The 16826-nt window shown below is 41.0% G+C and overlaps 1 protein-coding gene across 1 annotated transcript in view; it reads right to left on the bottom strand.

Annotated features, from left to right (window-relative positions):
* Positions 1-16826, bottom strand: part of ALDH1L2 (aldehyde dehydrogenase 1 family member L2) — a 54456-nt gene that overhangs the window by 29507 nt on the left and 8123 nt on the right. Inside the window, exons 2-10 of the mRNA XM_045779987.2 lie at positions 16209-16353; positions 11757-11991; positions 9187-9352; positions 7245-7346; positions 6940-7029; positions 6017-6151; positions 4705-4830; positions 4067-4158; positions 1762-1909 (exon numbers count right to left, since the gene is read on the bottom strand). Coding sequence (XP_045635943.2) covers positions 1762-1909; positions 4067-4158; positions 4705-4830; positions 6017-6151; positions 6940-7029; positions 7245-7346; positions 9187-9352; positions 11757-11991; positions 16209-16353 — 1239 coding nt within the window. The remainder of the gene's footprint in view (positions 1-1761; positions 1910-4066; positions 4159-4704; positions 4831-6016; positions 6152-6939; positions 7030-7244; positions 7347-9186; positions 9353-11756; positions 11992-16208; positions 16354-16826) is intronic.

Raw genomic sequence — 16826 nt, 5'->3', positions numbered from 1 at the left:
TCTGCTGCTCCCCCTGCTTGTGCTCTCTCTCTCTCTCACTCTCTCTATCTCTCAAATAAATAATAAATAAAATGTTTAAACAAATTATCAACTATACTTCAATTAAAAAATAAATACTTTATTGCAAAAAAATGGTAACCACCATCTGAGCTTTCAGTGGGTCATAATCGCTGATCACAGATTAACACTGATCACAGACTATAACAAATATAATAGCAATGAAAAAGCCTGAAATATTGTGGGAATCACCAGAACGTGATACAGAGACATGACATGGGCAAATGCTGTTGGAAAGATGGTGCCCATAGACTTACTCAACACAGGGTTGCCACAAACATTTAATTTGTGAAAAATGTACCATTTGCGAAGCCCAGTAAAGCAAGAAAGCAAGGTATGCCTGTAAAAGCACAGTGGAAAAGAATAGGTAAGTTCAACTTAATCAGATAAAGAACTTTTGTGTATCAAAGAACACTGTCAAAAAAGTTAAAAAAATCCCACAGAATGGGAGAAAATACATACAAATCATGTATCTGGTTAAGCTCTAGTATCCGATATATACAAAAGCCCCTTACAACTCAACATTAAAAAGACACATATCCCAATTAGAAAACAAGTAAAGGATTTGGATGGACATTTTCCCAAAGAAGATATACAAATGATCAATAAGGACATGAAAACGTGCTTGTCATTAGTCATCAGGGAAATGTAAGTCAAAGCCACAATGACATACCATTTCATAGCTACAGCTAAAATAGGAAAGACAGACAATAGGAAATGTTGGTGAGGACACAGAGAAACTGGAACCTTTCTACATTGCTAGTGGGATTGTGAAACGGTGTAGCCGCTTTGGCAAACTGCTTGGTAGTTCCCCAAAAAGTTAAACAGAGCTACCCTATGACTCGTCAGTTGCACTCCTAGGTATATACCCTGGAGAACGGAAAACATGTGCTCACACAAAAACTTCTACACACATTTTCATAGCAGCATTGGTTATAATAGCCAAAGGGTGAAAACAACCCAAATGTCCATTCACCGAGAGACAGATAAACAAAATGTGGTCTATCCATACCACGGAATACTATCCGGCCAGAAAAAGGAGTGAAGTGCACAAAACACATGACAACGTGGGTGAACCTTGACCACATGGGGCTCAGTGAAAGAAGCCAGATACACAAGGCCACAAACTGTGTGAGCCCATGTATAGGAAATATCTATAACAGGCAAATCTGCAGAGACAAAAAGGAGATTAGTGGTTTCTGGGGGCCAGGGGTGGGGGCAAGAGAGCAGAGAATGACTGTCAGTAGATTCAGGGTTCCTTTATGGGGTGATAATCTTGTAGCAGTGATGGTTGCACAACTCTGTAAATATACTTAAAACCACAGAACTGTACATTTTAAAAGGGTGAATTTTGGGGCACCTGGGTGGCTCAGTCAGCCTACTCTTGATTTCAGTTCAGGTCATGATCTCAGGGTCCTGGGATTGAGCCGCCTGTCAGGCTCCGCACTCTGCAGGGAGTCTGCTTGTGATTCTCTCTCTCCCTCTTCCTCTGCCCCCTCCCCGTTCCCTCGCTCTTTCTCTAAAATAAATAAATATTTTTTAAAAATAAAAGGGTGAATTTTATGGTGTCTGAATTAGACCTCAATAAAATAGCTGTTCCAAGAAATGTCGAAAATGTAAAAACAAATGAACAAAAGGCACAGCATTCCCTTACAGCTTATGAGTCTTAATGATGTAGATTTCAGGCAGCATGGAGAAGCTTACATAATCTACGACCAGCTCCACTTCCTGATCTTCTCCTCTCAGTTTCCTCACAACTTTTTGGATGAAGTCTTCAAACTTGGTGGCCATGTAGACATCTTCGTTCTGTAGCTGAAGCCCACCACACTTCTGTCTGATCTCTTCCACCAGCCTTAAAAGTAAGAAGCGACTCACATTACTTCCATTTTTAAAAGGGTTTAGAGGAACCATATTATTACATTTGGCAAGTCGCTTTGAGATAAGACGTGTCACGTGCGTATTTAGCCTATGAGATCTTCCACGATAATACTTGGAGAAATTGGATAAGACCAGGAGAACAAAATTAAAAAGCTGTCTTGAAAGCCAGTGGATATTCTTTTGTTGTTAACTTTGCATATGGCTAAAAATAAAAGAAACCAAGGCAGAAACACTTCACCTACTTGCAAGCAAGATAATAAGGGGCTCACAAAATCCGTTCCTTTCCTTTCAAAGGTACGCAAGGAATGAGAAATAAAGGAAAGTCCCCAGCTGTGAAGATTATGAAACAAAAGTCATATTGTATAATATGGTCTCTAGATCGTGTATAAGAATGAAACAAACAGGTGCTTGCGTTACATGGTTGCCATAGCTACTAAGTAGCATCGTGCCCTAAGTCAAGATAATTTTTGAAGTCTCTTCCAATCCTTTGATTTTTTCGCTTTAATTTTTCAAATGATAGCTGTTATCTGCCATTTCTGGAATAGCACTGGTGTGCTAGATGCAGGATAGAAAGACTACCACGGTAGTTATTCAGCCATTTCTTCTCCAAGAGAGATGAAGGGCTTTGGCAGTCCAAGATAACAATATCAGGGGCGCCTGGGTGGCATAGCGGTTAAGCCTCTGCCTTCGGCTCAGGGCGTGATCCTGGCGTTATGGGATCGAGCCCCACATCAGGCTCCTCCGCTATGAGCCTGCTTCTTCCTCTCCCACTCCCCCTGCTGTGTTCCCTCTCTCGCTGGCTGTCTCTATCTCTGTCAAATAAATAAATAAAATCTTTAAAAAAAAAAAGATAACAATGCCAGGTGATTATAGTAATTCAGATACTCAAACAGAAAATGGACAATTCTTGCAGGAGCATCTTGCTAGCGAAAAAATAATGTTAGTAGTATAGTATTGAGATCTTTAACTGAGCAAATTATAAGTTTCAGGGAACTCGTGAATCCTAGCTGAGAAATTTGTAATTTGAGGAACAAAAACTCTCAACTTGGATAATGCTATTTGCTCTGGAAATGATTATTTGAATTACTGGAATAAAAATTCCATGAATAAAGGAACTTTGTCCTGTTCCTGACACTATTCCCAGTGCCAAAACTGTTCCTGATATATAGTACATATTCAATGAATTTTGTGGAATAAATGAGTGAATAATCATTGAGAACACTCACTTTCTTTGACATAAGGAGCGGCATTCTTAATTTAGTTAGTGAATGGCCACAGTGCGGCCCTCAATGAAAAAATACCTTTGCGAGACTCTCCACTATTAGGATCCTCACAGACTTTTTTTTTTCCCCCATAAAAGAGAGACTTCTAGGACTCTAGCTCTTTCAACTTGCCATAAACCTCTATAGAGAAATTCTGACTATAGGATAATTATTCTTCCTCTTGCAAGTACCCTGATAATCCTTATTCTAGATATATCTTACTGGGTAATTTGGGGGGATAGAAAAAAAAGATATTGGGGGAAGTATAATCAATGTTGGGTACCCCTCTGAATCAGACTACGTAGGTAATTCCTGATTAACGTTCTCATCTAGAACTTCTTTTTTTTTTTTTTTTTAAGATTTTATTTATTTATTTGACAGAGATAGAGACAGCCAGTGAGAGAGGGAACACAAGCAGGGGGAGTGGGAGAGGAAGAAGCAGGCTCCCAGCAGAGGAGCCTGACGTGGGGCTCGATCCCATAACACCGGGATCACGCCCTGAGCCGAAGGCAGGCGCTTAACCGCTGTGCCACCCAGGCGCCCCTCATCTAGAACTTCTTATTCCAATGCCATGTTGGAGGAAAATTAGCCAAGACACGTGAGGACAAATTTTAAGAAGAAACAAACAATTACAAGCATTGGTTTTCTAGGTATATAGGAGATATGAAAACAACTCCTGGCTAGCAACAAAGAGGAAGGAAATATATGTGTTTGACCATGGAAACAAACAATCCAAAAAAGATGAAGAAAAGAGAAACAGAGTATAGTGGGTATGGTAAAGTGATAACATCTAGAACGAAGGATTGGATTGGATTTTCAAAGTCAAAGTCCCTAGGGGACGGGTGGAGTCAATAGGGTGACTGTTTTACCTGACAACATCCATTGAGCTTGCTCCAGATTTAAAGAAGTCTGTGGAGTCTTCAATGACAGGGACATTGCTTAAAATTCCAGCCCAGATGACCTATACAGCAAGGGTAATTTTTATGAAGGCTGTGCCATCTAGCTCCTCAACCAAACCTACTTTTTTTTTTATCTTGGATACGTGGCTTGACTACATTTTTCAGCATCTCTTCAAGTTAGATCAGCCACATGACTGACTTTTAGCCAATGAACATGAGCAGAAGTGAACTTGACTCCTCATCTTGACTCATGAAAAACCTCCTTCACACAATTTTCTGTGCTCTTTCGCCCTTCTTGGCTGTCTGGAATATAGATGACCCCTACAGTGACCTTGGAGATAGCAGAGCTTGGGTCCCCGAATGACTCCCCCCCAATCCTTACTTTCCAGCTTCACCCCTCACCCACATGCCAACCTAGAATTGCTTCGGATAATTTTGTCAGTGAGAAATAAATTTGCATATAAATTTTGGAGTTGATTTCCTACTGCAGCTAACAGAAAAAAGAGGCAAGAAAGTGCCATGCTCACTACTCTGAAGACTGATGGTCCAGTTACAAAACTGCTTCAGTTTCAAGGTAAGAGTAACATGAAGGACATCCATGTGTTCACCTTGATGGTCTCTGCCACCTTCACCTCTTCGGCTGTAAGTTCTACCACCGATGTCTCCCCGGCTGAAAAGTACTGAGAAGCAGGAATCATTCTTCCATCTTCAAACTGCAGATTTCTCACCATCAGCTACAAAATAGCAACAAAACAAGCAGAAGAACAGAAGATTAGGACAATCCAAAAGTGAGGTCGGTGGAGAAGGAGTGTCATATAGGAATACAAGGATCAGTGTTATTTGGCAAATACAAAAATATGGATTGAAAGCACTCACCATTATGTGTAAAAGGACTGATATGGTATTTTACTAATGGCAGCAGAAAGGAGAAAGTTAAGTCTAGGGGGAATACATCTCGAAATGGATAATAAGTTCCTGAAAAATTGACACATGAATGTACATATTTAGACTGAAACCTACTATAATTCTGCTTCTTCCTCCCACTACTACAATGATTACTTCTCCTCCTCTTGTTGCCATCATCTGAACACTTACTCTGTAACAGGCACAGCACTGGGTATGTATGTATGTATGTGTGTATATATATATATATATATATATATATACGTTATTTAATCTCATAAATGCTGGTGGAAGCAGGTGCCACTCTTATCCCCATTTTACTGTTAAGGAAATGGAGGCTCAACGAGGTTAAGTAATTTGCCCAGTGCCACACAGCTAGTAAGCCACAGAGCTGGGGTTACAACCCAGAACTAGCTGGACCCTGAAGCCTACAATTCTAATAAGCGATCTACCCTGCACGCTACCAGAATGTATGTGCAAGCTGCAAGTTCCGCTTTGCTTTCTTCAAAGAGTCCACTGAAGCCGAGAGCCCATGCTCCCAAACACAGGCAGTGTGAGTGGGTGCCTGCATGAGAGGCAAGGCTAGGAGCATCTGAAGAGGACCACATCCCTCATATTTATCTCCCCAGACTCCAGCAGCGGGAAGGCAGACAGATGAGACTACACTCTGTTTTATAGATGGGGAAATGAAGACTCAGAGGGGAGAAGCATTCTCCCCAAGGCTAGTAAGTGACAGAGGAGGGGTTCACAATCGGTTTCCGGACTAAATTCCAAGCTCTTTCTCCTGTATCACAAAGCGGACTGTGCGAGTCTTTGGGGTGCAGCCCAGGCAGGCTTGTTATCACCCAGGCTCCCAGAGCCGGTTCATCCCCAGAGAGAAATAGGGCACAGATATCTCGAGCCTCCCATATCCCACTGCAAAGGCAGATTACCTTGTGAAAGACATTCCCTTAGCAGCTGGGGTTATAGAAGGAAACCAACAACATTACTTTGTAGGGGACCATATTGAACACTCACTGCTTTTCCATCATTACCAAAAAGAACAAGTCCATTTTTGGTAACAAGACCAGGCTTCTTGGCACCTTTAATTTCCAGTGGTTCTCCAGGAGGCACGGAGCTTTTCAGCAATGATGAGCCGTAGAATGTGACCATCTAAGAAAGAGACCAAACCCAGATAGTGACCGGAGGGAGTTACACCTACAAACAGGGGCGTGTGCAAGCAGCCCTCCCTGCAAGCAGGCTCAAGTTGGAATTATCATTTATGATAAAATTGGAAGACCCCAACGTGGGAGACAGTATCGAGCATCTGTAGAAATGACACAAAGCAAGAGCTAATCTATGCAGGTACGACTGAAGAGACTCAAGAAGGCCTCACATCCAGATGACATTTACCATTTATTCACATTGATACAAAGGTGAATGAGACAAAAAGTTCTCACAGACTTCGCAGCCTGAAGCGAGGGTTTTCAAAGGGGAGTGAAGGTGGTGGTGGGAGTCATGAGGGGAGATGTGGGGAGCAACCAGACTATTACAGTCCAGTGCGATTACTGATGGGAAGTACAGGGTGCTTTGTGGGCCAGTTAATGGAAACAGGACTGGATTCAGACTAACCAAGAGAGTGTGATGCTAACTGATTTGTGATTATAATTCTATGATTATTAGCTATCACTTATTGAGCACTATAATAGTTAACGTTTATTGAATACTGTGCCAGAGACAAGTACTTCAATGAATTAACATGTGTTGTCGATTCATTTAATTTTCATAGTGACCAATAACTAATAAAAGAGTCCCACTTACAATAAGGAAACCACAGCACCCAAAGGGTAAGTAACCTGCCCCGGATTTATGTGTAATACCTCTTACGAAGGTTACACACACACACACACACACACACACACACACACACACACACACACAAATTGGTCCCTAGAACGTACCTGTCCATTTATCTCTGTCCAAGCTCCAGGGACTTTATCATGACCTCGGATCCAGTTATGTAAAACTTCGGCCGACTGATCCCAAGAAATCTAGGAAAGCACAGAGCACAGGCTGAATCTCCTAATGCTATGAGTGTCATAGGTAAAGAAACATTTCTCTCCATCGGTGGCGGAAGTAGGGTGGGGGCAGAATAGAACAGGATGGCTTGGAGATCTACCTTTTGGCCATGAAATGGTACATCAGGAACTACGTACAAGTAAAGGACCAAGAACATTAAGGTGCGTTATTGAGTTGATATAAATACCTCAGCATTTTCCTTTTTCTGGATACCTTCATATGTTGCCCCTTCTTCCCGCTGGGGAATCCGAGGAGCTTTTCCATCAGCTATGAGTTGGACAGCTTCCACCTAAAGTCAAAAACATGACCTGTGTTACAGCCCAATGGTCAGTAATGGCATCGTCTGTTTAACTGAAGTTTATGCTGGACAGAATTGCTACATATAAATTGGTCCGGGGGTGCCTGCCTGGCTCAGGTGGTAGAGCATGTGACTCTTAATCTCAGGGTCGTGAGCTCGAGCCCCACACTGGGTATAGAGACTACTTAACTAAATAAAACTTTAATAAATAAGTAAATAAATCTGTCCAGAGAGTCAAACTATGACAACAAGTACCTTTTCTTCAGTTCCATCTATGTCCCGGGCAATGTGGTAGCTACTTATGTAAAACACCCTTTGCAGACAGCGCACCAATCCTGCCAGGTGGATATTATTATTCCAGCTTTATGGATGAGAAAACTGATTCTTGGAAAAGTGAAGCAACTAGCTCAAGAGCTCAGAGGTAGCTAGTGGGTGTCGAAGCGAGATCTGCACCCAAGTCTCCCTACTGCCAATATCGAGCTGTTACTCTTAAAAATGACTCCCTTGTTGAAACAAATATCAACCTTCCCTTGGTAATCTAGTGGGATTTTCAGTAATAGAATTGTAAGGTAAGTCCGTGTGAGTGATTTCTATTCATCATGATGATTCTAGAAAGTGATGCGTTGTTATATTTAAGTAATTTGCCTTGCTTTCTAGCTCAGGACACTTGGGATTATAAAACAGTTAAAAATCTATGCGTGAGTTTAATTGCCTTTGGGATGTGTCCTGAATTCTTTTCTGTGCCAGATTCATGTTTGCCTTGAGTTGAGAGCCTCTCTCCTTCACAGGGGGGCCTATGTGAGCTTGAGTTCTTGGGTCTCTCCGTATGCACAGCTGCTGACTAACCTCTCCAAGAGCATGCAGAGGGGGCACCCTAGGAAGAGGGCCAGTTCATAGCCCATTCATTTACCCACTTCTGGCTGTGATATCATCAGGTGCATGATCTGGGCTTGAGCAAATGCCACTGAACACACATAATAATATTCGGATCATAATGATCATTTTTGAGAACCTACTGTGTGCCAAGTGTTTTACACAAATGCTACTTAATTTCTCAGCAGCCCTTATAAGTCAGGTAGTGTCCACATTTTACAGATAAGGAAACCAAGGCAGAAGAGGCCAAGTGACTTGCCTATTGTCATAGAACAGATAAGCGGTAGAATGAGAACTTTGATGTCCTTCTGACAACAAAGCCCTACTCTCATAATCATTAAATGATACAAAGCTCTGCTCTCCTCCCTCCAAAACCAATAGCTGCTTCTTCATACCGTCTTAGCATCCATCTCTTTGTGGCTACTTCTACCATATCCAACTCAGAAAACGTTAAATGACCCTGAAATTATCCTTCAATATTTTTACAGGCGAATATATTTTACTTCGTGGTGCACATGCTTTGAGCTTTTCACCCACAGTGCATCTGAATAAATAAAGCAATGCCAAATTTCACCCTGTTACACAGACTGAGTTCAAATACTTTTGAAGTCCAACTTCCATAGTAAAATTCCTTAAGATTCTGTACACTTCTTTACAATTAGTCGTTTTAAACAAGGTTGGCGATTCAAGTATTTGGCAAAATAAATGAAGCAGTTTCATTGCCACTCCATCTATTTGATCACTGTTCTCAGAAGAACAAGCTTCCTAGACTAAGAAATTTTAATGTTTGGATTCCCACCCTAAATTTACCATTCTTTTGGCAAATATAAAGTCTAATTTTGTTTTCAGCTTTATATTTTTTGTAAACATTAATATGGGAAATTTCTCAATAATAGAAAAATATTTCTGAAATGTTAAAGCTTTACTAAATCTTCTTGAGGGGTGTAGATATACTAACCATGGCCTTGATTCCTTCAGGGAAAAGAAACCGATTATAAAGTGCATCCACTGTATCATTGGGTTCAATGTCACACGACCTCTGAAGAAGGATGGGTCCTGTGTCTAAACCATCATCAGCCCAGAAAACAGAAAAACCAGCTTTCTTATCGCCCATAATTAGAGTCCTGTGAAAAGAAGAGCTTCAACTTAAAATGTTGCTTTAATGTATCACAAAGTGATGAATTAGTGATATTAAAGTGCAAGGTAATGGGGTATCTGGGTGGCTCAGTCAGTTAAGCAGCCAACTCTTGATTTTGGCTCAGGTCATGATATCAGGGTCGTGAGATCGAGCCCCACATCAGGCTCGCTGAGTGTGGAGCCTGCTTGAGATTCTCTCTTGCCCTCTCCCTCTGCTCCTCCCCCATCCCACCCTCCCACCACCCCCTCTCCGGCTCACGCGTGCTCTCTTCTCTCTCTCTTAAAATAAATAAATAAATAAAGTGCAAGATCGTCACACTGGAAAGTAGACAGTGAGGGAACTACCATGAGAAATTAACAGTACAGCCAGGAGATGTCAGCATTCATAAAAAGTGCTACTTAATGGTACCACTATTTTATACATTCCCATATCTATAGTCTTTCTTGTTAATACACACTAATGACTGCTAGTCTATTCAAAAGGGCACTAGAATTGGTCATTACTACCACTCATTAACTTCCAATGTCAGCTTTCTACTGCAGCATCGAGCAATTTTGCCCACCTGGGTCCTACACTGTTCTTGGCCCTATATTAGACAGAATAAGATCATGGAAGATAAGACAAAGGATACTCAGTAGAGGAGAACTTATTAGCTCTCATAACTATTTATTTAGGTTATGTAACTCGGGTATAAGTCAGAGCCAGAATTAGCTCTAGATTGTCTAGGTAAATTATAGTAAAAGATCGTTGATTAATTCAACTCTTTGTATTTTATGTTCTATAAAGCTTTGCCTAGGGGTGCCTGGGTGGCTCATCAATTCAGCTTCCAACTCTTGGTTTTAGCTCCGGTCATGATCTCAGGGTTGTGAGATCAAGCCCCATGTAGGGCTCAGCCGGGAGTCTGCTTGAGATCTGAGATCTTCTCCCTTCCCTCTCCCTCTTCCTCCCCTACTGTCCTCTCCCCCCACCCCCAAGGGCATGCATGTGTGCGTGTGTTCTCTCTCTCATAAATAAATAAACAAACAAACTAATTAATTAATTAATTAAAATAAAATCCTGGGAAAAAAAGAAGCTTAGCCTAAGAAAAAATGTTGACCCATAAGAGCTTATAATACAACAAATAAGCTGAATATGTGGACATATACATACAAAAGCATATCAGAGGCTAGGCTAATTTCAAGAGAGTATGAAGTAATGTATCATCCATGTTCACGACCTAAATAATTTTTAAATCTTGGAGCTACTAATCAAGCAAGACCTAAGTCAATGAATCAATCAGTCACTCTTTTCAGAAATGTTGAGGAATTAATTGGCATTATGTTATCAAGAGGCTTGAAAATATTCATATACTTTGTTTTTGTTTGTTTATTTTAAATTTTATTTATTTATTTGAAAGAGAGACAGAGTGAGAGAGAGAGAGAGAGAGAGAGAGAGCATGAGCAGGGGGGAGGGGGGAGGGAGAGGCAGACTCCCGGCTGAGCAAGGAGCCTGATGTGGTACTGGACCCTAGGACCCTGGGATCATGACCTGAGCCGAAGGCAGACGCTTAACACACTGAGCCACCCAGGTGTCCCCAAAAACATTCATATACTTTGATACAGTGATTCCGCATGTGGAAACAATGTGAAATGAGAAAAAAATACAAGTTTAAGTGCAAAGATAGCCACACAGTAGCATTAGAAGAGGAAAAAAGAAAATCGATTCATGCCGAATACAATGAAATGTCATTCACCACATTTAAACTAAGTGTAGATCTCTGCCTGTTTCATAACTTGACACCGAGCGAAATCAGGGGGATGGCCAGGTAAAGGAGAGAAGGTAGAAGAGTGTACCTGTGCCATTTAGGAGTTACAGTGTACCTGAGGCAATAAAAATGTTAGACCATAGTCCCTTCCCTCAAGAAGCTTAAATTTGAATGGGAGAAGACAGAACAAAGAAGATAATTGCAGGTAATTCAGCATTCCTTGAAATGTACTTGAGATGCTCCAGTGAAAAAAAGTTCTATGGTCAAATAAGTTTGGGAACGTGGTGTACTCAGATCCCCTCTTGGAGATTACGATGCTCTCACGAAAGCACACATAAAAGGTTCTCAGAAGTCCAGTGATCAAGAAATCCAGCATAAACCAAACTTGTCTGACTCCAGAACCTTTGCTTGCTCAATTACCTAGTTCTATCCAATGGAGCCAGTACTTCATAGACTATTCTTGAAAATGCTGTCTAGCCCATGTAGTACTGATAAGTCTCAGGGGAGTTCATGCAAGAGAAGCAATCAATCAGGGCCTCAAAATTGCTCAAGCATACCTATTTTCTTGATCCCCTACATAAAAAACAGAAAGATCAAAGGCAGTGGAAACAGGCCCATCTTCTCTATAATTAAACAAAATCCTTACCAGTTGATAGCAGAGGCTCCTCTGTGCCTGGGAAGGATGGAGGGGTGATATATGATGGAACCGTGCTTTGGGCTGTCAATGATATCCATAGGGATAAACTGTGTGCAGAAGGGAAGCACGTTTAGCTCAGCACCCACAGATTTATAGGCCTCTGCCACCTCCTTTATGGTCTTGCCCTTGACTCTCCATCTGGGGAACTTGAACACTGGGGTCCCATCTTTCTCTGCAGCTAGAGCTGAGCATGAAAAAGAAAGTTATTTTCATTACAAAAAAAAAAAAAAAGGCCCTAAGTTAATATGGCTATGGATTCACACATTGCGGTTTTACAGCTTCAAGAAACATTTGCAAATAAAACATGGTGAAGAACAATTTAGATTGTGACCAGGATTTAACCTGTTACAATTTTATCATGCACCATCCATTTTCCTAATGTGATTTTTATTTATATATTTGAGGGCATAATATATTGAAACTCAAAAGTTTGGCTAGATAACATTTTAAAATTTTAACTGAAAGCTTTTTCTTTTATAGGTAAAAAAATTATACTTTTATTACTGATACAGCCATTTAAAGAATATTTGTTCGTTTGTTAAATTTGGAGCTGTTACATTGGCATTCGGATTAGACATACCCTCTAGCGCAGATGGAAAACCACGAGCACCTTCCCATGCCTATTTCCTGGAGGGAAGTCTCTTTTATTATTATTTTTTAAAATTTTTTATTATGTTATGTTAGTCACCATATAGTACATCCTTAGTTTTTGATGTAGTGTTCCAGGATTCCTTATTTTGCGTATAACACCCAGTGCTCCATGCAATACGTGCCCTCCTTAATACCCATCACCGGCCTATCCCATTCCCCCATCCCCTCCCCTCTGAAACCCTCAGTTTGTTTCCCAGAGTCCATAGTCTCTCATGGTTCATTCCCCCTTCTGTTTATCCCCCCTTCGTTCTTCCCTTCCTTCTCCTACTGATCTCTCTGCTATTCCTTATGCTCCATAAATGAGTGAAACCATATGATAATTGTCTTTCTCCGCTTGACTTATTTCACTTAGCATAATCTCCTCCAGTCCCATCCATGTTGCTGCAAATGTTGGGTAATTGTTCTTTCTGATGGCTGAGTAATATTCCATTGTGTATATGGACCACATCTTCTTTATCCATTCATCTGCTGAAGGGCATCTCAGCTCCTTCCACAGTTTAGCTATTGTGGACAATGCTGCTATGAACATTGGGGTGCATATGGCCCTTCTCTTCACTATGTCTGTATCTTTGGGGTAAATACCCACTAGTGCAATTGCTGGGTCATAGGGTAGCTCTATTTTCTTTTAACACGAGGCAAACTGGAGATTTGAACACATTCTCCCCACCAAACAGTGAGATCCCAAAAGATGAAGAGAGAAAGTTTTTGAGCTGAGCTGGGCTTGTCTAGATCCTTCTCCCAAATTCACCAGGTAAGTTAGTGGAAGAGAAAAGCCAAGAATGGAAAATACATGCTCCTCGTGAGGGTTTTGACATACTGGAGAAGGTCCAAGGCTCTTTCCAGTGGAAAATGTCCTTTCGCAAAAGAATGGCTCCATCTACCTTTGTGTGGAAAAGGAACGGTCCTTCAAAGTTCAGACAGCACTAGCTCATTTTTTTCCATAATAAGGTATCACTTTTACTAGCTACATACCTTACGTATATTAAGCATATATGTTAATTTTCTACCAACAACTCAAAGCAACTACATTTTAGGCAATTTTATCTGTATTTTTGGCCTTCCATTCCTTTCTCCCCCATTGGATCATCAACCTGCATTGACTTTGGATGGGATGATGCCTGCACTAAAAAGCCTAAATTCCAAATCTTAAGTGAGTCCTGAAGGAATCTGGCCATTAAGCCAATGCCATGATCAATTCACTTTGAAGAATGGGAGAGACCCATAAAATAATGTTTACAAAATGTGAATGTTCATAAAACATTCAAACAACTGTAAACAACTCATTTTCAGATGATAGAAAAATGAATAATCGTGGCAAAAAAAAAAAGGTGAAACTGGGAGAAAATTGTGCAAGGTTAGACTGGGAAAGAAAAATGAGATGAGAAACTTAGAAGTCTTCATTTTAAAAATCTATGCCACTGAGATAGGCTTGCGGCATCCGCCTGTCATTCTTCTGTATTGATTTGTGGCTGCCCCAGGGCTATTTTGGGCTGCTCTAGTTGCCCATTCTGACAAGAATGGTTAACCACTGTCATTTTGACCACTTTTCATGAACTAGGCACAGGGCTGTGCACATTATATACATTATTTCATATAATCTGTTGGACTAAGCTTAGTGAGTTTTAGTAACTTGCCCATCATCATGCAGCAAGTAAGTGGCAGAGGCAGAATTAATTCCATGACCCCAAAACACATACCGTTAACTACATCTCTACCACATCCCAGCCTCCTCCACCAGTCAGATTGGTATTTTTTCTTATCTATGTTATGCCAGTGGCCCAAATGGCCATGACCAATAGAAAGGAAGTCACAGTCCTGGGACCAGACACTAGGGAAAGTTTTCCAGGACATCCTTGGAAAGGAACTTTAAGAGTCACATGCTTGCAATTCTTCTGAAGTTCACGTGCATGGCAGAGACTGCTAGTTGCCCCCCTTCCTCCTTTAGCAAGGATTCCTATACTTTAGCTGAGCACATAGCCAATCTGAATAAGATCTACATTTCTCAGTCTATTCTGCAAACAGATTTGGCATGTGACCAAGTTCTAGCCAGGGGGATACAAGTGGGACTAATATGTACAACTTCTGGATGATATCCGGAATAAAGGCTTGCCTTCTGCTTCCCCTCTTTCCTTTCCTGCTTGCTGGAATGCGGACTTGATAGTTAGGGCTACAGCAGCTATCCTGGACCAGGAGATGAAAGCCCAGTGTTGATAATGATGAAACAACAAAGAGCAGGAGCCTGCAACGTGATAAATATAGAGCTGCCCCATCACTCTCATGGCCAACTCAGACTTGATAAATGGACTTCTATGTCACTGAAGCTAATGTTATTCAACAGCCAATCCGATATCCCAAATATGAGTCCTCCCAAATATCCCCCACACGAGGCTGGTGAGAATAGATAATAATAGCACAGACAGTCCCCGTAATAGGAACCTGTCCCTTTCTGCCTTTGGAGCCAGGTCTATATTCACGAGGCAGATTCCCTCCAAAGTCCCCATGTTGGGATAACCTTTTTTTGAAACAAGGATAATTTCTCAATCAAGTGATTAAACTCATATGTACATATGTGTTCTTGACCCAACTTTTTTTTATCTTGACTCTTGAAAAATAGTGTTAAAATATAATTGTTTGTAAAGTAGTAACAAGAATTAGGATAAACCTCAGAACTGCTGCTCCTGAGGAAAAAAAGGATAAAATTTAAGGGTTATCTCAGATCAGTGTTTTCCAACCAATCTGTTGCATTGTACCAGTGATTTATGAAGATCTAATTCAAAAGCCAAGATGTCTGGTTGCTCATTCTGATTCCCTATCCGTACGGTTTGTAGACTGTTTCTATCTCTGTGTCTTAACACCTATTCTCAACATAACTATAGTTGACTCTTGAAAAATACAGGTTTGAACGATGTGGGCCCACTTATATGTGAAATTTTTTTGAAAAATATAGTACTGTAAATGTATTTTCTCTTCCTTATGATTTTTTAAATAACATTTTCTTTTCTCTAACTTATTTTATCGTAAGAATACACTGTATAACACATATAACATACAAAAAATGTGGTAAAAAACTGCTTATATTATCAGTAAGACTTGCTCTGGTCAACAGTAGGCTATTGGTAGTTAAATTTTGGGGGAGTCAAACGTTATATGTGGAATTTTGACTGTGTAGGGGGTCATGGCCTCTAACCCCTGTGTTGTTCAAGGGTCAACTGTATAGATTGCAAATCAGAATCCCATTTTGGATTTGCTTTGAGGATGGCTATCCTCAAATGCATTCTTTATGATCCCACATCAGTTTCTGTTCCTAGAAGTGGCCCTCCCTTCATTTCCACTGGAACCTCTGAATCAGACATTATTCTAGATCTTCTATAACACCTTTGGAAAGTCACAAGCGTAGTTCAGAAAAAACATAAGCCTGGAAATTCCTCTGATGGACCTGGTGATTACCTTGGAGGTAAGTGGAGAAACTCTTAATACGATGGGGCCCTGCACCTTTGTCTTGAGGTCCACGGAGAAGGGGGGATTGAGTCTATATCTATCATGCAAGTAGACTTGGCTTGAGAAGGCTTTCAACAGGTAGAGTGGATGTGGCAGAACCCAGAGGGGAGGTTGCTAGTCTGGGTCTTTGGGGCCTGTGGCAAAGAAGTAGAAGTGTAGACATGCTAATGAGGGGTAGGGGGTCTGAGCTGGGGCTGGTGCTGCACGGGTCAGTGCAGAGTCCTTGAGTCAGTAGTTCCAAGATATACTCACCCAGCGGGTCAGCTTTTCCATCCTTGTCTGGAACTGTGAACACGCCTACAACTCGGTGGCCCTCTTTGCAGAGGTGGTGGTAGACTTCCTGCCCAAAGAGGCTCTGACCAATGAGTGCCAACTTCAGCTTGTTTTTGAAATAAACCTGTGAAACAATTCAACGATGACAGATATTGGCCTGGATAGAAGGCATATGGATGATAAATACTCTTTTTTCAATCAAACGAGCTGCCTTGAGGACAACGAAAATCTCAAAGAGCTACATTATTGACATACGCTGGACCCAGGCTACATTATACATAGATAGTAGTGAAAATAACTTCACACAGAAGAATTCCTCTTTTCCCCTTTGCTCTAATTCCCCTGATTATTCATCATAATCATTGGGGTTGCATATATTTTACAAGCCATTCCAACTCCTTGGTGAGATGAAGCCAGATGTTACCAAGTAAGTGTAAGTTTCATAGCTAAAAGGAGTTTAACTCTGACCAAGATCTGTTTCAACATGACGATGTTTTTATGGCCCTGTGATAGAGAGAGAAGAGCTGGACTCATCTCTCAACTTCCAAAGGAGGCCAAGAGCTAACATGTGGTCTGTAACACAGGGGTCACAAGCAG

The sequence above is a fragment of the Ursus americanus genome, chromosome 17 (assembly GCF_024610735.1).
Source record: "Ursus americanus isolate L20-20 chromosome 17, mUrsAme1.1.p, whole genome shotgun sequence".
Lineage (NCBI taxonomy): Eukaryota > Metazoa > Chordata > Mammalia > Carnivora > Ursidae > Ursus > Ursus americanus.
Note: the sequence above shows the minus strand (reverse complement) of the source record. Positions and strands in the feature narration are given on the sequence as shown.